This window comes from Microcebus murinus, chromosome 3 (assembly GCF_040939455.1).
Source record: "Microcebus murinus isolate Inina chromosome 3, M.murinus_Inina_mat1.0, whole genome shotgun sequence".
NCBI classification, from domain to species: domain Eukaryota; kingdom Metazoa; phylum Chordata; class Mammalia; order Primates; family Cheirogaleidae; genus Microcebus; species Microcebus murinus.
Genome location: NC_134106.1, coordinates 23253837 through 23279655, shown reverse-complemented (window position 1 = coordinate 23279655; position 25819 = coordinate 23253837). Strand labels below are relative to the sequence as shown.

At 35.7% G+C, this 25819-nt stretch overlaps 1 protein-coding gene and 2 non-coding genes across 3 annotated transcripts in view; all 3 read right to left on the bottom strand.

Annotated features, from left to right (window-relative positions):
• The window catches only part of WDR43 (WD repeat domain 43), a 46265-nt gene that overhangs the window by 1719 nt on the left and 18727 nt on the right, over positions 1 to 25819 (bottom strand). Inside the window, exons 6-17 of the mRNA XM_012788321.2 lie at positions 23197 to 23299; positions 20775 to 20839; positions 18723 to 18894; positions 17266 to 17352; positions 15828 to 15959; positions 14153 to 14284; positions 10403 to 10489; positions 9018 to 9049; positions 7400 to 7463; positions 5446 to 5559; positions 4946 to 5015; positions 18 to 67 (exon numbers count right to left, since the gene is read on the bottom strand). Of these exons, the coding sequence (XP_012643775.1) occupies positions 18 to 67; positions 4946 to 5015; positions 5446 to 5559; positions 7400 to 7463; positions 9018 to 9049; positions 10403 to 10489; positions 14153 to 14284; positions 15828 to 15959; positions 17266 to 17352; positions 18723 to 18894; positions 20775 to 20839; positions 23197 to 23299 (1108 nt within the window). The remainder of the gene's footprint in view (positions 1 to 17; positions 68 to 4945; positions 5016 to 5445; positions 5560 to 7399; positions 7464 to 9017; positions 9050 to 10402; positions 10490 to 14152; positions 14285 to 15827; positions 15960 to 17265; positions 17353 to 18722; positions 18895 to 20774; positions 20840 to 23196; positions 23300 to 25819) is intronic.
• LOC142870355 (small nucleolar RNA SNORD53/SNORD92) lies at positions 15394 to 15471 on the bottom strand. The gene has a single exon (XR_012918765.1). It is a non-coding gene; the product is annotated as a small nucleolar RNA SNORD53/SNORD92 (small nucleolar RNA).
• LOC142870354 (small nucleolar RNA SNORD53/SNORD92) lies at positions 16652 to 16729 on the bottom strand. The gene has a single exon (XR_012918764.1). It is a non-coding gene; the product is annotated as a small nucleolar RNA SNORD53/SNORD92 (small nucleolar RNA).

Here is a 25819-nt window from a genome sequence, read left to right as displayed (position 1 = left end):
GAAAACAGATCACTCACATCAGAATCCTTATCTGCTATTTCATCATCAGACTCCTCTTCAGAAGATTCTGTAGGGAGAAAACACTCAACCTTAATTTTGTGAACAAAGCAGAGAGCACAGCAGTGGAAACTAAACATAACCGGATTCCTGAATTTACTTTTAGAAATATATTCAGCAAACATCCATCCAAGACATAACATTAAGTTAATATTCTTCCCTGCATCAAGATTTCATTGGGTGCCGGGCGTGGTGGCTCACACCTGTAATCCTAGCAACTCTGGGAGGCCGAGGCGGGAGGATTGCTCGAGGTCAGGAGTTCGAAACCAGCCTGAGCAAGAGTGAGATCCCGTCTCTACTAGAAATAGAAAGAAATTAATTGGCCAACTAATATATATAAAAAAAATTAGCCAGGCATGGTGGCACATGCCTGTAGTCCCAGCTAATCGGGAGGCTGAGGCAGCAGAATTGCTTGAGCCCAGGAGTTTGAGGTTGCTGTGAGCTAGGCTGACACCACAGCACTCACTCTAGCCTGGGCAACAAAGTGAAACTCTGTCTCAAAAAAAAAAAAAAAAAAAGATTTCACTGGGCAGACTAAGTGCGAAAACACCTATACCATCTTAAAATACTAATAAGCTAGCTCTGGGCTACCAAATCACCCCAATTGACAAGAACAAAATCTACATTAAAAAGTTGGCTTATATATGTAGAAGAAATGGAAGAATTAGCACTGTTTTTAAGCCACAGTGAAAGTACCAATTACAGAAATATTAACAATTGATATATTAGATGTATGATTGTGGGGAACAAAACATTCAAATGTTAAAAAAAAAAAGTAACAGATTTTCTGAGCACTGTGGGAAATATATTTTACAATGAAGAGGAAAAGGCTGTCAGCAATTTTAGCATCATTTTTATTTATTTATTTTTTTGAGACAGAGTCTCACTTTGTTGCCCAGGCTAGAGTGAGTGCCGTGGCGTCGGCCTGGCTCACAGCAACCTCAAACTCCTGAGCTCAAGCAATCCTTCTGCCTCAGCCTCCCGAGTAGCTGGGACTCATGGGCATGCGCCACCATGCCCGGCTAATTTTTTCTATATATTTTTAGTTGGCCAGCTAATTTCTTTCGAGGTTTAGTAGAGACAGGGTCTCGCTCTTGCTCAGGCTGGTCTCGGACTCCTGAGCTCAAACGATCCTCCTGCCTCAGCCTCCCACAGTGAATCTTAGCATCATTAATAGAACAAGCACAGTATGGCTCTTGGTGTGATGCAATGTGAAAACACATCAGCATTAATGCAACCCCTATAAAAATATATCACTTAAAATCTAATCAATCCTTTAGACCTCATGTTCAATTTAAAGGAATTATAGAGTTTAGATGAACAAACATAATGAAGCCGAAAGGAAGCAAATCCACAACCACAAGGTGGGGCATGTAAGGAATAAACTACCCAGTCTCTTCAGCAAGTCCATATCATGAAAGGGGGAGTTCTGAAAGACTGAAAAGAGACCTTAGAAATATAGCAACCAGATTCAACACCACAATCCAAGACTATACCCTAGTTGGAGCAAACCAGCTTTAAGGACATTTTAGGGATAACTGGGAAAAGATGAAGGTGAATTGGGCACTGGATAAAACTAAAGAATTAATTTTATAGGTGTGTTAATATTAGCCAATATTATAACACAGTGTTCCTGTTTTTTAAGATATTCTAACTTTCTTCCTATATGTACTTTTTCTTAATAAATCATTATATACAGATGAAGTCCCCTTGCATGCACATGTCCCTGAGCCCATTCCCTATAAGAAACCACTATCCTGAATTTATCATCCCCATGTATGCTGTTAAACAATTATAATACATGTATGTACCCATGAGTTACACATGTACATATTCATGAAAAGCATATAGTCTTATGTGCTTTCCACCTTCCATGCCTTCAACTGCAGTCTGAAAATATTAAAAGGAAAATTTCAGAAAGGCATCAAACATTTTAAATTGTACACCGTTTTGAGTAGCATGATGAAATCTCATACCATGCATGTGATCATCCTTTTGTCCAGTCTCTGAGCTTGTCTACACTACCCGCCCACTAGCAGCTTAGTAGCCACCTCAGTGATCAAATTAACCGCTGCAATATCACAGTGCTTATGCTCAAGTCACCCTTAATAACACGTTACCAATAACTTAATTATTCGTTATAGCTATTAATCTCTTGCTGTGCCTAATTTAGAAATTAAACTTTATCACAGGTATGTATGTATAGGAAAAACCACAGTATGTTATCTGGGATTCAGTACTATCTGGGATTACAGGCATCTACTGGGGGTCTTGGAATATATCCCCCATAGATAAGGGGGAACTATTATACTATTGTTTTGTGGGTTTTCAAATGTTTTAAATGTGTATACACACCTATACAATTACATGGTACTATAAAGAAGGTATCATTTTGTGACTTGATTTTGTAATCATACTTATCAATGTTGATAACTTGTATCTCTACTTCATGCACTCTCACTAATATAGCGTTATGCTGAGGAATAAATCATTATAAATACTGCTCCCACTAATGAAGAATTAGGTTGTTTATAAGTAATCTTTTAAATTATGAACAAGATTGTAAGGAACACATTTATACAATTCTATTTGCATATGCATTTTAAACCATGTTCTTGAGCTTTTTAGTCTTTTTTTTTTTTTTTTTTTTTTTGAGACAGAGTCTCACTTTTTTTTGTTGTCCAGGCTAGAGTGAGTGCCGTGGCGTCAGCCTAGCTCACAGCAACCTCAAACTCCTGGGCTTGAGTGATCCTTCTGCCTCAGCCTCCCGAGTAGCTGGGACTACAGGCATGCGCCACCATGCCCGGCTAATTTTTATATATATATATATCAGTTGGCCAATTAATTTCTTTCTATTTATAGTAGAGACGGGGTCTCGCTCTTGCTCAGGCTGGTTTTGAACTCCTGACCTTGAGCAATCCGCCCGCCTCGGCCTCCCAAGAGCTAGGATTACAGGCGTGAGCCACAGCGCCCGGCCGAGCTTTTTAGTCTTAAAACCCTTTTACATACTTAAAAAACTGAGGGCCCCAAAAGCTTCTGTTTATGTGGGGAAAGTCCATCAGTATTTATCACTTTAAAAATTAAAATTTTTTAATTTAAAAATATTTAATTCATCTAAAAATGCCAACCTATTACGTGTTAACACAAATAACATGCTTTAATGAAAAACAAGGCTGGGCGCGGTGGCTTACGCCTATAATCCTAGCACTCTGGGAGGCCGAGGCGGGCAGACTGCTCGAGATCAGGAGTTCGAAACCAGCCTGAGCAAGAGTGAGACCCCGACTCTACTAGAAATAGTAAGAAATTAATTGTAAGAATGTATTTTCTATATATGTATATATGGAAAAAATTAGCCGGGCATGGTGGCACATGCCTGTAGTCCCAGCTACTCGGGAGGCTGAGGCAGAAGGATTGCTTGAGCCCAGGAGTTTGAGGTTGCCGTGAGCTAGGCCAACGCCATGGCACTCACTCTAGCCTAGGCAACAAAGTGAGACTCTGTCTCAAAAAAACAATACTTCTCCCACCTCCCTCCCCCCAAAATTTACTGAGTGGCACTGTTTTACATTTTTACATACTTCTCGTATTTACTTCTACATTCTAATTTTGGATATGTTGATTAATTTGAACTATATGAAGAAAATTCAGCCTCACAGAGATGACTGATTGAAAAAGGGAGATCAGGGACCTCTGAAGGGGTCGTGGGAATCCCCACAGGTGCTCTGGCCACACTTCAGTAAGTGCCAGTCATTAGAGTACACTCCTAGGAATACCCCTGGAAAATGGAAGGATATGTAAATTTTCAAATTTATCTAAGATTCCAAAGTTGCTCTATAAAAAGAATGTACATATACTCCCACCATAGCATCAGTGGCCATTAGTACAAATCCTTGCCAATACCTATTTTCAGTTTTTCAAATGTATCAATTTGTCACAATACAAAATATTATTTCACTGAGGTTTTAATCTGCATTTCCCCAAAGTTGTTGCTAGTCACTTTGTCCTCTCCCAGAAAACCATCTATATATCCTATATTCATTTTACTGTTATTTTTCTCTAATAAGAAAATGTTCCTTTAATATATTAAGGTATAAAGAGAAAAGAAGTGATGTGTAATGTGATACAGGTAAAATATTTTGTTGCATATGAATTAAGAGTTTTTCTAGCAATTCACTGCACAGGCTATCTTTTCTACATTGATATAAAACGTACCATCGATGTTATTAATAATATACCAAGATTCTACAAAGCTATGGGTTTTCAGGGGGAAACTAGGCCAATCTACTGGTCTGTCGATTCTTGCACTTTAGCTTTGTAAGTCTTAATACTAAACACTTCTATAATCGACATGCTACTTAGGATATTTGAGAATGGTCCAAAATGTTCTGGTTTTGACTGTCTTTGGTTTTATTAATAAAATTATACTAACTCATTATATGCCTACATTGTTTGTAAATGACAAAATTGACTTGTTCCTTGAAGACCTGATAAAACCACCTGCAAAATCTGGGTGTGGTATCTTGTCATCAATTTTAGAGCTATTGCCTTTTTCAAGTTTACTATTTCGTTTTATGTTACCTTTGGTCACAAAAGTTTCCTTAATAATTACCTACTATCACCTAGATTTTGAAATGTATTAGCATAAAGTATGTTCATAGTATTCTTCTATTTAAATCTCCTCCATACCTAATGCCCTATTTTGTTACATACTTGTGCCTTTTCTTATTTATCACAGCTTTTTGCCTATTTTTGCCACACACTTGCCTATTTTATTAGAGGAGGTATGCCAAAACAAGAACTTACACTGATATTTTTGCGAAGATGACAGAATTGAGTCACCGAAAAAAAAAAATGTTCCAATTCTAGACTCTACACTATCCCCAGCCTTTACCTTCTTCATACACCAACTTTGCCTTCTGTTCAGGGAAAGTCATTCCCTTTGTTTTCTCTGATGCTGTAACCTGAAAGAGAATAAAGAAGAGTATAAGCACATCCCAAGTACCACAACCACCACCACACTCAACCCTCCCCACCATCAGCTGACTCATCCTTCCACCATTATAATAAATGACCTTAATATAACGTGGATCAAATACAGGGCAAAAAGATTCTTCAAGAAGAAAAAAGTTACTCTGTAAAAGTTGAAAAACTCTATGACGTGATTGGAATAGCTTTCTGTGCCAAAAATTTAACTGTATAAATACTCTTTAATTTGATTGTATTAACAATTGAAATATAATGGGAAAAAAAGTTTCAGTAAAAGTTGAAACAGGCACAACTGAACTCTTACTAAAATCGGGAGCTCTCAATGTTCAGGTAAATGAGCCTTAATCTTCTCTCTATTCTTATCACAGCCAAAAGTTTTAGCCCGAAACAATTTGACCTACTCACTTGTGTTATTAGAAGAATAAGCTTTCCATGAAGGTGTGAGAGTTTCTGAAAAGTCTTCACCCTGCTTTCCATTAACTGGTAGAGTGTCCCCAGCTGGGGTATCAAGTCAGGTAACTAGAAAAAATGTGACAGTTTGATTCTATTATCACATTATAGAGATGACAAACATAAATCATGCTCAGTAGTGGCTCGGTATTTAGCCACTGCACCACAAGCATCTGCTCACAAGTACTTCCAGTGGCAACGGCTGCTTGTGACAAAGACTAGCAACATCACACAAATTTTCACAGAAGGCCCTCAATGTCATAACAGGAAAAAACAATAGCTATATAAAAATGACACATAGTCAGGAAGGTGAAACTCCAAGGCAGGACAAACTGTAGGGTAAGATTTCTCTGTATGATCAAAATTTTCAGATAAGGTCTGCATAAAGTAGATACTAGATTTTTTTTTTAAATGCCCCTACCATATATCTCCAGGCTAAATGGGGCTTTCCTCTGACTCTTAGCCTCTGATGACAGCATGTTATCTACCCTTACCATAAGATCAAGGAGCTACAGAAAGCTTTTCCCAGCTCCCAGAGACCAGCAAGACAGGAGTGAGAGTACAAAATTGACCTGACAGCATTTTAAACATACTCCTTATTAATGAATCCTCTGAACTGTGCTTAAGAAATGAAAGCAGGAAATTCTCTGATTTGTCCCTCTAGAGCTAGAGAAAAAGGGACCCCACTCTTTGCCCTTTGATTAGCCTTTTCCAGCCTTCCTTATTTCTGACACTGGTGTAAATAAGAGTTTTTCAGCCAAACGTTAAAAACTTTAAACTGCAGATAAATTTAAAAAATGAATAAAACAAGTTGTAATGTGACTGTGATGCATTTCATTTTATCATCTCCCCTTCATGTGTCCCCATGAGCTCCAAGAAGATCCCAAGACCCCAACATCTGCTATGATCGTTTCATGCCAATCACCAAGCCGCTCAGACACTCCTCTCACCACTGTCCCCAGTTCAATTCTCAAGACTCATGCAGGCTGAGAGACCCAACACCCATGCTTATTGTTGTCTTTCTCTTCCCCATTCTAGCATCTTAGCAGAGTTCTTCCCACTAAGAAAAAATCGCTGACCTCAAAGCAGGTTAATCAATAGTTTTCACCATTTCAAACCACTGAAAGCAAATGGAGCTTGAGATAGAGAACAAGGAACAGACACCAGATGGGAGTTGAGTGAAACTGTGTTAAGACCAGAAGAGCTACAGTTTAAACAATTACGGATTTTTTTCAAATACCCACTAAAAACTTTTTTGAAAACTTATAAAGTGCTACATAATCATATAAAAGAAAAAATTATTTAATTTTACTTCAAGCTTAAAATGTAACTGATGTAATAATGTCACAAAGAACCCAACTTGTATTATGAATATAAAAGTTTCTTTTCTGGTCTTGCTTTAAGATTTGCTCCCTCTCTTCTGACATAGATAATCAAGAGCTGACAGCAGCTCCAACAAAATGTCAGGTAGTAAATATTTATTTTCTGTCATTTTTATCATAAACTACCTTTTATTCTCCCAGAACAAGGCATGGCAGACATGTTAGCATATATAAAAACTTTACAAACCTCTTAAGTTTTTCAAAAGGGAGGGAAAGGATACATACAATAAAAAGACAATTTTGCTGAGGTTTGATTGTGAATACTTAAATATGTAATTTTTCTCCTTTATTTTTCAAAGTTCTCTATAAATATATTAATATATTACTTTTAAATCAGGGGCAGGGGGGAGACATCATGAAAGGGCTCACATCATTGCACGTGGGGAAAACAAAATCTCTAAAGAAAGCATCTAATGGCTGACAGACAGATGGAGAAAGGATTTTGGGGCAGCCATCCTTATCAAAGTTTATAATCCTTATCAAAGCCAAACTATTCATATTCAGCAACTATAACTAAAAAGACTCACTGTGGACAGGTATGAAGCGTGAACTGTTAACACACATTTTAGCCACTGAACCATTAAAACTGCACTGAAAAAAAAAAGAGAGAAAAAGCCAAGTAAACTAATGTTCACAAATTCAAAATTAAATACAACTGAGCTATAAAATTAAAAAAACCCATACAGGCGATAGATCACCTATAAATTGTGTTCTGTGAAGATGACTATAATAAATAAATCGCCATGAATACCACAGTCCTTTCATTCTTTTACTGAATTTGAAACCTGTGTAATATATTAATGAGGGAAGGGGGTACACATCAGAAAACAGGACAAAAACTCCTTCAAAACAATTCAAAGGGCCGGGTGAGGTGGTTCACGCCTATAATCCTAGCACTCTGGGAGGCCAAGGCAGGACAATTGCTTGAGTTCAGGACCTCAGAGACCAGCCTAAGAGTGAGTCCCAGTCTCTACTAAAAATAGAAAAATTAGCCAGGCATGATGGCACGCACCTGTAGTCCCAGCTACTCAGGAGGCTGAGGCAAGAGGATCTCTTGGAGCCCAAGAGTCTGAGGCTACAGTGAACTATGATGATACCACTGCACTCTAGCCAGGGCAACAGAGTAAGACTCTGTCTCAAAAAAAAAAAAAAAAAAAAAAAAAATTCAAGAATAAGAATTATGCTTCACTTCATAATTAACTGGTGTCAGGGAAATAATCTTCATCAAAACTGAGTGCAACTGATTTTGCATTTCATGTTCATGATAAATATAAGAATAGGTTGAACTCACAAGCTATTCCCTGTCTGGAACAAACAGCAAAGTTTTCCACTCCAATGTTAAAAGTCAAATATAGACCAAAAATGCACAAAATCTGGTCATAATTAAGGCTAAAGCAGTCTTTCAAGAAAAAAAATTAGAAAAGAAAAACCTATATATTTTACATATTGACTGTCACATGAGAAAAAAATTTTTTTATCTGGGGTCCCAGTGTTTCAAGAAAACAAAACGATCCTTTCTAATTTGCTATTTTTTATTGTTTTCTATGTGGGAGCTATATGCAACACAATCCACATTAGAATTAAATTGTCAGTATTCACTGTAACAATAAGAACATCAACAAGTAAGATTTTCAGGAACCAACTGCAGGGTTTTGATTCACAGCCCTGAGCTCAAAACTAGTCTCAGTTAAATACAACTTACAGGGCAGTCAATATTTTAACTATATAGATACTGACACTACTACTACAAGCTTAGGATCTTGAAGATACCAACTTCCAGATTTAAATGTTTAACCTTAAGCAGCTACCAGAAGTTATGTGTGTTCTATAAAAGATAGTTTTCTGTATCATGATTAAGACTTAATCATTAAAACAAAATAAGACTAATTTTTTAAATGATTTGACAATATAGCTGAAATACCTACAAAGGAGTTTTCTAAAAGGAAAAAAAAAACTATAATAAAATGTTAAGAATAAGAGTCATTCAACTTAAAATAAGAAAGTGGTAACAGGATACTTAAAGAGTTTTATTAGTTAAAATTTGGGACTACCTATATTTTAGTTTCATGTTGTCAGATACTGTCGTTTTTCACAATCACCTCTATTTATAAAAACAAAGCAATTTAAGTTGTCTAAACATCTTACCTATTAGGATGTCCTTGCAACCTCTTTGTAAGCTAAGAGAAAGAAAACCACTATTAGCAACAGCACTTCAGAAGCAACCAATCTCCATTAATTCTCACGACACAATGACTGTATTAGGAAATCATTATTGCCTATTTTCAACCAACATAATATATTCTATGAATACATCCCCACAATCAGATAATTACCTGATAAAAATCTAGGCTAGCATTTATATGAATGAGTGTCCAGAATAGGCAAATCCACTGAGATGGAAAATAGATTAGTGACTGCCAGGAACTGGGGGGAAGGGAGAGTAGGGAGTGATTACTAATGAGTACAGGATTTCTTTCTGGGGTTCAAATGCACAATAATCTGTGAACATACTAAAAACACTAAATTGTATACTTTAAAGGGGTGAATTTTATGGTATGTGAATTATATCTCAATTTAAGTATAAAGAAAAAAAATCAAGGTTAGGCAAATTTTGTTTTAAAGTAGATAATATTCCAAAAAAATATGACCAGCTTTTTCTAATAATTGACACTGTTTTAATTTAATTAGTTAGTTGGTGAGGAGCCAAGCGTCGCCACGACAGCTGCAATGCAGCAAGCTCGGCCTCTGACACTTAAATAAAGAGGTTTCCCCTACCAATAACAGTAAACCAGCCCACACTATTAATACCAAAAAACTACTCTCACAAAATACTTCAGGAGCACACTGAACAAATGCAATCCAAGTATAATTTCAAATTACAAAGAATCCACTTTATCTTTTGGCCTAATTTTTAACAACTTATACCCACTCTTTTACAGCAAGCTTCAGTGAAATTATATACTTTTTATTTAAAAGATAAGGAATTGCTATGTTGCCCAGGTTGGAGTGCAGTGGCTATTGATCAAGGTAAAAGTGCCAATGACTTTTCCTTTCACTCTCTTGGGAATTCATCAATTTCACTTTTTTGTGTCTGAAGTACTTTCCTCCTAGTCATCTATCATTCACACTCTAAATGCCATGTCTCCTTATAAATTACAAATCCATTTCTCTAAATACTAGATTTTTCCTTTAATTCATAGCATTAGGACCTTTAAATGAAAAGAACAGTCACAGCTGAATGCAGTGGTTCACACCTATAATCTCAGCACTTTGGGAGGCCAAGGCAGGAGGATCACTAGAGGCCAGGAGCTTGAGACCAGCCTTGGCAACTTAGTGAGACCCCGTCTCTACAAAAAAACTTTTTAAAAATTAGCCAGCTTTGGTGATGCATGCCTATAATCCTAGTTATTTGGGAGGCTGAGGCAGGAGAACTGTTCGAGGTTGCACTGAGTTGTAATCAAGACACTGTACTCACATGAGCAACAGAGCAAGACCCTATCTCTAAAGAAAGAAAGAAAGGAGTCAGTTACCTCTTGCAACAATGGAATAATAGCATGTAGGGGCATCCTTAACACAGTCTTCTTTATTAGGTTTAAATTCCTAGTTTGAAGTACTTTCTGTGAGAAAATAAAAGGATCATTAAAATTAGCACACTCATAAGCTAAGGACACTACAGGAAAAATGATCTATAAAAATGATTTTTGACCCTTTGCACTCGGATGTCGAGTGTGACTCGACACGGTTAACATCGGTAGCAGCTAGTATGTCAAGCCACGCTTGACACGTAGTTTCACCGCGGGGGGAAGGGGAATTTTTGTCTATTTTTCCAGTATCTTTTCTTGTTTTCATTAGCATGAAAGGACAAGTAAAATGTAAATGCAGAGATGGTACACTAACTTCCAGGGGTAGATTATTATCCACTAACTTAGAGCAACGTTTAGATGGAAAGCTCCATATAATCACCCCTCACCCTAACAAAAAACACAAAGATTGTGTTGTTTGTTCTAAAAGAAAAATCAAAGGAGGAAGAAGAGAGACGATTTATATTTGCGAAACATGTGAATGTAAACCATGTCTTCATGTGGGTGAATGTTTCAAAAAAATATCACACCATGAAAAGTTATAGAGATTAAAATTACTCTTTGAATGTATCAATAATCTGAAATATAAAAAAAAAACAAATAAATAAGTTTGTAGGAAAAGAAACTACAGTTTTTTATTCTACTGCCGCACTTTGTAAAATCTGGGATATTTAAAAAATTAAATCCCGAGTAGAATAAAGGAATCGAGAAAAAAGCAAGCAAGTGCAAAGGGTTAAAAGATCAAGGCAATAAACTACCAACTGAGTTTAGCAAATAAAGGCTACAGGGACCAAATGGAGAAAGTCACAGTACATCTGTGGCTACCAGACAAGCAGTCTTCCGGTATCAAGAAATTTACTTCATTAAACAGGTTTCTTTTTTTTCTAATTCTTTAATATGAAACACAAAAGAACATCTATAGATATTTAAATACAGATATACAATTTCAGAGATGTTCCCAAGATTCTATTTTATGAAATTAGAGCTATATCCACCTAAGAGTGAGCAAAACATAGTAAAATCACACTAAGAAATCTTAAATTAGGTGCCAACTTCTGGACAAAACTTTAAACCAATCAAAAGGTAACATAATAAGTGGGCTTGAATCAAAACTCTTTAAGGATTTATCTGTGGGAAAGACCCAGTCTCTACTCTGGGTTAAAGCAAAAGAGACAGGACAGATCAGTCTAGGTTCTATCCCTTAGAAGCTGCCTACTCCGGCCATTCAACTTTTCTACGCCCCACATGCTTCACAGAAACAGAGAGTAGGAAATTAGAGTCCTGATACCCCTTTCCTCTTAAATACTTTTAAATATTTATTCTTTCAAAAGAGTTTACTCCTAGAGGATTCAAAAGAGTTTACTCCTAGAGGATCTTCCCTAATGCTGTATGTATGTTTTGGTGGCAGTTGTGACTATAAAAATCAGACTCAAAATAAAAACAGCAGATACTAAAAGGCAAATACAGAAAGTTAGTTTCCAACCTACTTTTACAGTTCCTAACATATCTTTTCAGAATTCCTTATGGATTTTATTTGCTTGTAAAACTATCTTTACACCACCAAGCCATTCTAAATCTATCAAGTTTACTATTTAAAAACTATCACATAGTTTCTTATTGCAAAAGAACATAAAAGCATTTTATACATCATTATTGATGGATGGAATGCTGATTCAGTCTCAATTAACCTAAAATTTTCATTTTCAAAAAATCAGAATGCAGGCCGGGCACGGTGGCTCAAGCCTGTAATCCTAGCACTCTGGGAGGCCGAGGCGGGCGGATTGCTCGAGGTCAGGAGTTCAAAACCAGCCTGAGCAAGAGCAAGACCCCGTCTCTACTATAAATAGAAAGAAATTAATTGGCCAACTAATATATATATATATATAAAAATTAGCCGGGCATGGTGGCGCATGCCTGTAGTCCCAGCTACTCGGGAGGCTGAGGCAGAAGGATTGCTTGAGCCCAGGAGTTTGAGGTTGCTGTGAGCTAGGCTGACGCCACGGCACTCACTCTAGCCTGTGCAACAAAGTGAGACTCTGTCTCAAAAAAAAAAAAAAAAAAATCAGAATGCAGAGACTGAAAACAAAATATGCTGATCATAACTTTAACAATAATTCAGGTGCTTGCTACTAAATATTTCTCAATTCACCTCTTCATTATAAATATCAGTTATTATAAAGTTCTAATGATCTAGAAGCTATAGAAAACATTCTGTATGAACTAGTCTACAAATTATATTTTGAGATAGGACATGCTTTAGTTAAGGTCTTCAAAAACATTTTCATAAGATGTTTACTCAAACTGGCAGTAGGCCTAGTAGGGTGGCAACGCTTCAGTTTAGGATTGAATTCTAAACTTCTGGTTCCTCATTAGTTACACCAAAAGCTTGGTTAAGAAACATAATGAAGGACTGCAGACATAATGGAGGATTGAGGGATAAAGATCTGTGAAATCTGCTAGTGCTCTAAATAAAGAGTGATGGTATAATTCATTGTCCAAACTGAGATACTTAGGTGAATGAAAGAAGTTACTATTAATAATTATACCAAGATAAGAGGTATAAACTAGAACCATCACAGACAAAAAAAAAGCATGTCTTAACTATTTAGAAGTTGTCCCAAACTGTGGGGCAGAAAATTTTTCAACAAGCTCTTAGATACTTCTTATGACCACTAAAGACAGAGACTCTATGGTTAATTTTCACATTTAAAATAAGCAAATAAAAATACTGTGCCCCAAACTAAATGAAATCCTACCTAGGTTTCTATGCCATAGTAAACTAAAATCTACCTTCCAAAATATATACATTCACAACCTGTTTTAAAAGTAATTTTAGGTTTATAGACCTACTGGTTTCCTATCTTGTTCTGCAAAATCACCTTAGGTTCAAATATAAGATATTCCCATTTAGAGATTAAATAAAGATTAATAGAGATTAAATCAGAGACACTAATCATAGGTTACAAATAAAAGTTACATTTATAATACTAACTAAAACGGTAACACTGCTGAGTCATTAAGAATAAGTGTACTTAACAAATGTAAATTGCTTTAATCTGCCCAGGCAATGCTTGAATCCAATTGTTTTTCACACACTTAAATTTTCTAGATAGACCACTGTCAAATTTTGGAATTTAAAAGGACTAAATTGAGTAACTTCATACAAGCAGTCACCAACTTACACAGAAACCATAAACTCCTCCCTTTATATAAAGTTTCTAGTACTTTTACCTCTAAATACTTTACAACATAACCCCAAACCCTCTTGAGTTCTGCCCCCAAACCTCCTACCCATTGCCAAGGTTCCACCTCACTGCCCCCTCTCACGGCCAGGGGGAAATAAGTTTCTGGAATCCAGAGTAAAAACTCAGGAACGCATTTTCCTATAGAAAAAAATATAAATTGTGATCTAGAATGCTGAGAATTATAGTTCAGCTACACTATGTTTATAAAGGCTTTTGTGAACTAAAGCCTAACAACCTATAATTCAGAACAATATTTCCATGAGAAAATGCATTCCAGGTTCAAAATAATTCAAACAATCCCTTTGTAGGTGGGTGACTGTCTGTATAATGCCACCAAATGATATGTTTGACTAAACTCATAAAATGTGGCTATTCACTCTATGAATGCAATGTCAATCACTTTATAAGAAAAATTAAGCATCTTAATTCATTTAAAAACTGCCGTAATACTTACATTTAGCATTTCCAAATCATTACTTTCTAAGCCCTGTGTAAGAAGAACTGGAAAGCTATTCGTCTGGAGAGAGTCATCCTTTCCTTTTTTTGTATCTATATGCATTTCTCCCAGGCGGTCTTCAATGCTAACCTACAGAACAGAAATTATCTATTAATGTTAACCAGACAAGGCCTAAAGTAGTTTAGAAACAAAAAACACTGCCGATTTACACCTCAACCCTGAAAAATACAGATATGCTCATTCTCATTCCAAAAGAATATCATTACCATAATGCCAATGTTGAAGACAAGGGAAACACCTGTAATCCAAGCTTCCAGATTTTAGTGGGAAAAAAACAATTATACAAAAAGCACATGGTTTGAAAATGTAATTCATAAAAATCTTCCTATAAGAAGATTGAGAAGGACAAGGACCTGGCATCTGATTACCAAAGTACAGGAGAAGACCTATTATCATAGAAACTTCCCCTACCATAACTATCCCTTAGCTTCAACCTCAAATCTGCAAAATGAAACAAAGTTATCAAAAAAGCCTAAAGATAGTTATGTTCCCTAAACAATTTGTAAAATGTTGTCCTATTTTTTATTAGTGAGTTCCAAATGATGTCTTATTAGCTAGAATGTGCTATCTACAACCAACTGTTCTTGATAAATATTTAAAATTTAAGTGTAAATAAACATGATGCAGTTTGATATACAAAAATTCAATTGAATAGAACTGATCCCTGACTGAAACAAGCCTAACAATCCATGAACTGTCAGGCTCTTGGTAACTAAATCAAAATATAAACTAGTTCTATGACTAACAAAGCAAACATGTGCTTTGTTAAAGCCCCTGTTTGGCTTATCCTAACACATGAAAAACTTCATTTTAAAAAAAGTGGGGGGGATTCAAGAGTTAAATCTAGGTGAAGCTAAGGAAAGTTGGCGTGTAAACTCAGATGTCATGTTACTGAGGTATAATTTTTATGAACAGCTATCTTATCCCCTACCCCACACCCAATAAAGACATTTAAGATCAGCCACAGAAACATAATCTTTCTGAGAATAATCAGCTAAAATTATAGACTACTTAGCTAAGAGTGTGAACGAAAGATAAAAAAGAGGACTCTGCACAAACAAGTACAGTAACCATAAGACAGTTTTGGGAATTGAGAAAAAAATGGAAGTTTGTAAGTGTTTTAAGCAGTTATTATGACAATCACATTTAAAGACCAACTGGCACTAAGTCAGCCAGGACTGCTCAGACAGCCAAGAGAAAAGAGGCATCATTGGAACTCAGCAACATGCGAAACCCAATGAAAGTCATCACAGCAAGTCAAGGCTTGACTGATTGATTTTCTTCCACCCCCACCCCCCCCCCCAGAATTCTTGCTATCCAGGTAGGGCTTGATTTATTTAATTTTATGTTATCCAGCTAACTATTAACAAATGGCCAAAACAGCACCCTCTTTAGTTAATAAAAGTTTCATCTTCTCTTTTGAACAGAGGCTAAATAAATAAGTCTTACAAAGGTAACAATCTTGAATTGGGGGCCTATCGTGGTGTGGATAAAAGAGAAATCTCAGTAAATTTCTGAAGATTTAACTTTGGTTCTATCCAATATACTTGTTGAAATCTCCACGTAAACTTTAAGTCTCAAACTCAAATATACGATTAAAGTTTTGCATTACCTCATTTCCACCTAATTTCCTCTTGCTCTCTACTTGCTTAGTTTGTAGAGGAGCAGGCTTGATAGCTGCATGATGACCAGGAATCCCAGGCACCAGGACTTTTGCTTCAGAATTCATCACTGGAGTTCTCACCTGTTACACAGGAATAGAAGAGATATGAAAGGGAAATCATGCCTTAATCCTTACGGATTGTCCATGAGAAAACAAATAGTGTTTAAAAGGCTCCATAATTAGAAAATTCAAAATAACTAACATGATATGAATTAAAGATAAATTTTAGTTGAATCTTGGCAAGTAAGTTTTTATTTTTTTTAATTTTTTAAATTTTTTTTGAGACAGAGTCTCGCTTTGTTGCCCTGGCTAGAGTTGAGTGCCGTGGCGTCAGCCTAGCTCACAGCAACCTCAAACTCCTGGACTCAAGCAATTCTGCTGCCTCAGCCTCCCGAGTAGCTGGGACTATAGGCATGCACCACCATGCCCGGCTAATTTTTTCTATATATATTAGTTGGCCAATTCATTTATTTCTATTTATAGTAGAGACAGGGCCTCACTCTTGCTCAGGCTGGTTTCAAACTCCTGACCTTGAGCAATCCGCCTGCCTCGGCCTCCCAGAGTGCTAGGATTACAGGCGTGAGCCACCGCAGCAAGTAAGTTTTTAAATGATAACCTGAAAGTTCATGGTTTTAAAGCTTGCAATACCATATAACAGTAAAAACCAGGAAAAACAAAATCTACAGATTACACGGGACACATTGAGTTAAACAGTGTTAAAGAGTGAAGTTACACATTCTATGACTACCTCCAGAATTCAATCTTTGCCAGAAATGCTCAGACAGCCAAGAGAAAGGTGTCATCTCTGAAACTCAGCCAGTAGCGAAACCATTTGGATGTCATCATAGCATGTCTTGGCTTTCTCTTTTCTCATTAAACCACCAAATATAAGATACGTACATGCAGACACCCAGTTACATTCAAAACAGGGCATCACAGTGATAGTCTTATGCCTACGTGTGGTATTAAATCCAGCCCGCATCATGGTTTTACTACAACCTGAAATACAGTATTCTTGTCAACAAAGTTATGCTCTTTTAAGTACTGAGATAAAAATTATTTATTGATAAATCTGATATTGATATTTACTCCTACATACTTCCTTGCCCAGACCATCATGCATGGTGGGCAGAGAAGAACTAAATCCAAGGTCTTCAAGTGCTGGTCATCTATTCACTCATTCATTCTGAAAACTATGAGTACAGAAATCAAGGAAGTTTACAATCTTGATATCTAACCATAATCCCACACAATGTATAAGAATATAAACAGGATATTAAAGTAAAGAATAAGAAGATAAAAAATCAGTTTAAACATAATACCATATAATAATTTAATTCACCCGAAGAAATCGTTTTCCTTAACTTCAAATTTATCATATGCTCACCTTTGTTATAGCTGTTTCTACTTTTGGGGCCCAGCAGTTTGAAATATCTCTTACTAAACACATATGAGGTTCTCTGGAGTTTATTGCCTGAGAATATACATTTAAAAGGGGGGGGGAGAGACAATGTCAAGCAAAGCAATTGCAAATAAGAAAATGAAAAACAAATGACTACTTGTGCATTTTATAAAATATTAAAAAGTGTAGAAGGCTTGCACACTAAACTGTTAGCTATGGTTATCACTCAGATTGATGGCAGTTGAGGAAAATGGGTAAACTATGAAGACTTTGGGCACAATGTTTACTTTCCTCAGTTTTGAACTGCTTAAATTTTTCACATTTATAGTTTGTAAAAGCCAAAGGAGTTTTAAGATGTAACAGATTTTAAACAAAACTCATCAGTTCGTCATCCTTGTAAGGAATAATCTGTGCTGCAAATAAATGGTCCTGTCCTAAAATTTCTATTGTTATCCTTTCCACAAGCAAATCAAAGACAGCACTGCTGATTAACAAAATGCTCTGAGGTGGAGCTATGTCCTGACATGATTTAAGCAGGGGTGGGGAGTCAGATGCAGCAAACTACATAGGTACCAACAAGGTTTAAGGTTCTGTGTAATTCTGTATGCCCACTCAAGTAAACAATGTCTGGAAAGACAAAAAGCAAACAGGCAACAATGGCTGCATCCAGAGAGAGGGATTCACACATGCCAAGGAGTCATGTTTACAGCTTAACACTTTTCTCCTTTTTAAAAATTAAACCATATACATTTAATTTTTAAAGTTTTTTTTTTTTAATTAACTCAACAAGAACTTGCTTGGGCATAATATTCCACTCACAGTCTTCCTGAGGGCCTTACTAGGTGCAAGTAATATAAACACAAACTTAAGAAATAACATATTGGACATGTTCATAGTAACTTACAAGTCTTCACAGAAATTTTTACAGTAAGAAATGTCAAATCATTGCACTATCATTACATTTCCACTTAGAAATGGGTGCTAATACTAAGTGTCTTAGTATTAAGATTTAGACTTTGTGTAACTGAGCAAAATTCAACAGAAGTCATACCTGTGTTGACCAACTAGTAGCCACTAGGAACGTGTGGCTACTGAGCACTTGAAATGTGGCTAGTCCAAACTGAGATGTGCTGTAAGTGTAAAATATACACCAGATTTCCAAAACGTATTACAAAGGGGAGGGGAGAGTTATTAAATTTCTCAAACAATGCTTTATATATTGACTGAAGTGTTAAAACAATATTTTTGATAAGCCGCATTGATTAAACATATATAGTTCTCACAAATTAAGTCACCTAGTAAAAAATCCTTTATTTAAAGGAGAATATATTATTTCTTTTAAAATATTACAATGAGTAGATCAATGTACCATTTTCAAAATCACTCTTTTCCATGGACATGTTGATACTACATTGTTTTACTCCAAAGTAGCAGCTACATACCACTCGCTCAATAGCAGGCTGAAACCAACTGCCATATACGATCAACAATGACATTTTGTCTGAGCAAAAACCAGCAGCTAGAATAGGGATGGGTTTTGGTGTTGATTTCTTGCCTTTCCCAGGTGTTGCTATCTGAATTGTGCAATTTGAAGACAAAGGCTTTTTGCAGTATCTAGAAATGGGGAGAAAAAATGAGATCAGAGAATTTGAAATAACATCTCATACTAATTCTTTGAAGCCGACACCAAATCAGAAAATGTGGCAATCCTCTAGCGTAAGACTTCACCTCTCTCCACCAACACCCAAAACCTCACCACCAAAATCAGCCTTGATACCCACCTGCCCCTCTGCCCCATTTTGTCAGGCCCCAAGAAGAAGCCCCCAGTTCCCAAATGATTTCTCACCATCCTGAGGTTCATCCTATTGCAGCCAGCCCCCTCTCCAGTCACTCCCAACCCCCAAAAGCCTCCCCATGACCTCTGTAGTTCCAGCAGCAAAGTTATGTCCTCAATGTCTTTTCTAAGGGCTCTCTGACCCTTCTTGCTTTACCCTACAGCACTTCCCATTTGAAGCTGTTTTCTCTCCCAAACCCTGTGAGTCAGGGGCATCAGACATGATTTAAGTATTCTCCTTGTTCTTCACTAACACTTCAAGACAATAGTCTCTCCCTCTTTTGTCTCCTAAACCTTTGAAACTGTTGTCACCAGATACTGGCTATTTCTCCCTCCTGCTGCCATGCAGTGATCTCTCAGTCACTCTACTAAATTTCTTAAAGGTTTCAGTGGCTTGTTGTCATTCTTTCCAATACTACTCCTAATAAATTCCTTTCTTGGTGGTTCCATAACCAGCACCCAAATTGATGTATTCTCTGACATTCTGGTCTCTCAGTTCCTACCTCCAGTGATCATGCCCTTCACAGTACTTCAGCCACACAATTCTCACGCCCTAGACATCTTTTACCATGTATTCCTAGTAAGTGCACACCCTCCATAATCCCAATTTTAAGCATCCCAATATTCCTGTTTCCAACTCACTCCTTCTAGTATCCTGACTCCACAACTATCTCTAGACCCAGGATAGGGTCTCTGCTTTGACCTTTACCCCTCTATATCTATTCTCAACATGTCAGACAGAATGACTGCCTTAAAACTGAGATGGAATCCCATCAATACTCTGCTTAAAATCCTTCACTGGCTTACCTAGTCCTCATACTTCTGAGCCCCACTTCTTCTGGGCCTCAATTATATATTCCATGTACATGTATCACTATGTAAATAAAGCCTCAAATTTTAAACACTAAAATGTTAACTCTAGGAATAGAACTCAACGGAGACTCAAATTTTATAATCAAGTGTCTGTGCATCATAAATGTTTTAAAATAAGCATACACTACTTTCATAATTAAGTTTATACTTAAATAAAGCCCTATTCTAATATTTTAAAAGAAAGATACCAACTGACAATAAAAGGCTGAAACCATCTTAAAGTTTAACAGTTGAGTTTCAGGTAGTTATGACATGATTTGGCAACCTTTTTATATAAACGGCTAGACAGTAAATAGTTCATGTTTTTCAGGCCACATATGGTCTCTACTGAATCTGGCCTGCCAGCCAAAGTTTGCTGACCGCTGCTCTATGGCTACTACACAATATATCAACAATGCTTCCTTCCCTGTCTACCAAAACAAGAGCACTAGCAAGGGGGAAGTAAAGCAGTAGCAAAAACAGAAATAAGGCATCACCAAATGCATGAGCAAATCTCTCCAACTGAGTCACTTTGTTTTGAAATGTATCCTTAGATAAATTGATCATTTACTAAGCATATGTTATAAAAATTCACTCTCATAATTACAAGTATAAAAAGAAATGGCCCATGACCCCAAAAACTTTGAGTTCTCACTGGGAATGTATGTAATCATATAGATAAAGAAGAATGCTTTCAAAGCAACCTAAAAGAATAATAATATGATGCAAAGAATAATGAGGAGAGTATGACAAAATAACAGCTCAGGGAAAGAGAAATAAATTTTTGTCTTGAAAAATTCTTACTTACCCATTTAATATGTGTTCAAAAAGATGAACTTGACCATCTTTGCAAACAACAGCTAATTTGACAGGCTAAAAGAAAAACATAACTGCTTAATTACAATGGATAATATACTTCAGTCCCCAATCTAACTTACGGAAGCTTAACTCTTCTTGCCACACTTTAAATAAACAGAAAAAAAGTTAGAACAGCAAAAACACTTTTAAAAATAATTACTTCTGGCAAAATAACAATTAGTGTTGTTGCCATAAAGATTCAAAATATATGCTTAGGAGAATGCAGCCTCAGAGTGTGATGAACAAAATTACCACCAAGCACAGAGGTGGTGGTAACACCAAACTTACATGCCCCATGTGTCTGAGCAGTCAGGCCTGCTGAAAATGCCATTTTGCATGAGTGGCTAGAAGGGACTGGAGTGGAATTCTAAGCCATCATGGCTTCTATTCCCCCTCTGTCTGCTGTTAATTTTAGTAGCCTAGTTGTTTTGATGATTCTATCCATGACACTCTTGCTGTCAGCCTCTCTACAGCTTTACTTTTTAAAGTTCTGAAACTTTCTTAAGGAGAGAGCTTAAATGACTCCTCAGCACTTCCAAAACATTGCTATCTCTAGTTATAAATGCAATAGGCAAATTCAGGAAGTAACCAATATACTGGAAGAAACTGAAATATATGAAATGTTCTATGACTAACTTTGCATTGTGAAAACACTGAAAATTTTAAAAGGCATTTACTGGTAGATTTTTTAAAAGTTATACTGGTGTATAAAAAATGTCAGAAAGGGGGGAAAATTTCATTCTTTTTTGAAGTTTAATAGCATGTGAACATTGTCAGGGGAAGGACTGTTTCTCCCCCATCAAATTTTCTAGTTACCCCTTCCACACACAACTTCTACTGACAGATATCTAAATTTAATCCCAAACTGTCTAGAGAGGTTGGTAACATAAGCAGAATATTCTGTAATACCATGATCATAGTTTTGTTTTAGAATTTTAAGTTATTACTGTAACCACAAATTTATATCAAGCACAAGAATTAGAACTTGGCTTTCTGATCCACCATTCCTAGTTTAATAACATAAAAATATTTTTTTAAAAAGCCCTCTATCCTCCTTTATTGTGTCATTAAAAATTTTAACTACAATGCCAGCATTATTCCAAGACACTCTTTTAATTAAATCTAATAGTAGCAGAATTCACAGTCAGAACAAGAGAAAGTGGAAACTCAGTCCATTCTCTACACGGACTAGGTGCAAGTTTTGCTACTCAAAGGAAGTGATTTTTTGTCTATAAATTACTTGCATTTAAAGAACCTATCTCTAAGAATCACACAAACGCACACACAATAACTTTAAAAAACTTTTTAGGAAGTCACTTCAAGTTAAACCAACCTGTGTGTTTAATATTTTAGAGACAAATATTAACATGTTTCTTAATTTATCAGTTTTACATGATCATAATCACTGATCATCATGAGATAGTGCACTGATCACACTGAATGTACACAAGCCTACCCCAAAACAATTAACTTTATAAAGCATTAAAGTATTTATTGTGGTTAAGTGAAGGATTCCTACTAGAGTTTTCTAAAAATACTTATGTATCTCATTTCTACCTGATGTGGACATCTTAACAAACAAAAATCCTCATAAGGAATCGCTGATTTAATCCTAAACATCCCCACTTCACATTAGAAAGCCAAGTTTGTTAGCCACAGAATCAATATTTAACCCAGAATCTTTTGGTATTTAAACCAATGCTTTTTCCACTATAACACTTCTTAAAAAATATTAAAACATGATGAAAAACTTCTAAATCATCTGTAAATACTAGAGATTTCTGCAACATATGCATTTCAAAACCTAGAATGTGTTAAAAGTGAAATATCCTTGGCTTTCATTGAAAAAGTAGGATTCTGTCCAAATCAAAAATTCCTCATAGCTTTAGTCAAACAGAAACATGAAGTACTTCAATGACATCTGGTTTATTTAATGCTTAAGATATGTTATAATCATCAAATTCCTAATTTTTAAATGAAAAATTCTAAAGTATTTTTTTAAAAACAGCAAACAAGAGGACATTACTCTGAGAACAAAATACACACACTTCAGTTAGGACCTACAAAAGACTTTATATAACCAAAAAATGCATCTGATAATCATATATATAGTCCTATTAACAAAATCCACCTCAGTAACTTTAATTCCCAAAATGAATTCCAGAATGTACTACCTTTGTATAAAAATTTTCACTTCCCCCAATAAGAGCTTATCAGTGATTTCATAGTTACTTCGAACAGTCTGATTATTACATTTTGCTGTTATTCCTGCATATCCTCTCTTTCTCGAGTCATTAAATCATCAAAACCCAGATTTTAAAAATAACATTTGTGAAATCCAAAATCAAATTCTCAAAAACCGAGGCATTTACCTCTTCTTTGTTTTCTGACAAAGTCAAATCAATATAGACAGGTTCATCTGTAACTGTAAAAGACATCACTGCATTTTTTTCTTTGTTTTCTGACCGGACCTGCCTAGATAACAAAACCAGCAATTAGATAGGAAGACAGATTTAAAATTAAAAAAAAAAAAAAAAAAAAGGCAAACATCTAAGGGGTGATCACAGCATTAAACTCCCATTAGCTTTTCCATCTTTTGAAAGCTCAATAAGGAGACTAAAGATCAAAATAAGGGAACCATTCGTGTCACTACCATATAACACTGTTGCTTGGGAAAAGAGAAAATATTAATACATTTGTGGCAAATTGAAACAATGAGTAACATATAACATCCTCTATTCCTTTCCCTGATCTATCTGTCCATCTTGATACCAATACCACACTGTCATTGCTACAGCTTTAATAGTAAGTCTTGAAATCAGGGTTAGTCCACCAGCTTTTTTCTTCTTTTTCAAAATTATTTTAGCTATTCTATGTCTTTTTCATTTCCATTTGAATTTTAGAATCAGTTTGTCAATGTCTACAAAAAAAACCCTGCTAGGATTTTCACTGGGCTTACACTGAATCTATACATCAATTTGAGAAGGATTAACATCACAATAGTATGAAGACAGAGTTCAGAAATAGATAAGCTTTGTCAAGCATGAGTTATAGTGCTATGAGTTCAAAGTTAATGAATCAAAAATACGTATGTTAAATAAGATGTCTTTAAAGAGAAACACACACAAAGCAAGGTTAGGTACTGATTAGATGACAAAAATGTTATGACCAGAGGCTCACAGGGAATCTAACCCTGTATTTCCCCCCAAAAGTAATGGTTCAGTATTGACTAAATCAGTGTTCATGGGGACTTTATAGGATGTTACCACTACAAATAACAAGAATTGATATACAAATATGTGTTTGTGTGTGTGTATACTAAAACCAATTCAGTGGAAATAGTCTTTCCAGAAAATGGTATTGGAATCATTGGATATCCATAATGCAAAAACATAAATCTCAATATCACAAGCCATTAGGGAAATGCAATTTAACACCACAATGAGACACCACTACCCACTGTTATCAGAATGGCTAAAATTAAATGCCATACCAAGTGTTGGTGAGGATATTAAGGATTTAGCATTCGTATACACTGCTGGTAGAAATGTAAAATGATACAAACCACTCTGAAAAGATTTGGCAATGTCTTAAAAAGTTAAACGTACACCTATCACATGATCCAACTATTACACTACTAGGTATTTACCCAAGACAAATGAAATCATTTGAATGAAATGTTCATACAAAGACTAATACACAAATGTCCAGAGCAACTTTATTTGAAATGGCCCAAACCCATCAACAATCCTAGAGACCAGGATGAAAGGGGGATTACAAAGGGACACAAGGAACCATGTCCATTGCCTTGTGGTGAGGGTTTCACAATGTATATATGCATGTCGGAACTTATTAATTTGTACCCTCTAAATATGTGCAGTTTATTATGTCAATTATACCTCAATAAAGCTGTTTTTAAAAATCTAGTTACAAATTTCCAGAATATAAATAACAAACATGATTCAAAATCAGTTTCATTTACCAAATGAAAGATGTATAAAGTCTTGCTTTATACATCTACCAGTAAATAATCTTTCGAATTTTTAGTCTAGAAGAAAATTAAAAGTTGATGTGATAAACTTTAAATATTTTTATGCACAAATTCTTAATATTCATTGTAACATGAAGTTATTTGTACTATACACGTTCAAAATCCCTGCCATCAGACCACTATAATACAGAACTGCCCATCAACAGGAGACAGCACTGTTTCCTTATAGTAATACAAAAGGGGTACTGGGTGTTTTTGTTTTAATTTTTTTAATCTTCATTTAGAGGCAAGAAGGCTTCCAATATTATTTCCTTACAGAAATATGTCCTTCAAAAACAATTATCAGGGAACATCCGGCTTGCTCTATCTACCAACAAAGTTTATAGAGCTCGCTATCTGGATAGCCTTTCGGTATGGGGTTTTTTCCTTTCTTTCTATTTGTTGTTGTTGTTAATTTTATTTCCCTGTTGTTGTTGTTAATTTTAAGTTTACTTCTCTGTTACCAGGAAGGCTTCACACATAACAGCTAATATTTTCAGGATCTTAAGGTAACTGAAATCAACTATTCTTTTATAAAAGACATTTTGTACCTGGAGACCTCTAGGTACTAGAATGCCAAAGAGGAGAAGGACTTAAGACTAAAGCACCTCAGTAATGCCAGACCTTGGTAACAGACTTAAACTTTTTGGCATTACTAATTTTTTATGTCTTAGACTCTCCAAAACTAAAAGAATCCCTACAGGCTCTCTTCAAAAATCAAACCCAGAACAAAAAACCAACTCATTGTAATTATGAGAGGCATAATTAGGGAATGATGGCTTTGCCAGTGATTTTGAAGATGAAGATATGTCCACATTTTGCCCCATGAACCTTTTCCCATAAAACTGTCTTTTAAAGGAATACATATTTGATGAGATCCACTTCTAAATGTACTATCTTATATAAATTCATATTAACTTTACATGGTCAAAGCATGCTCAACTAATTATTACTAGCATGGAAAA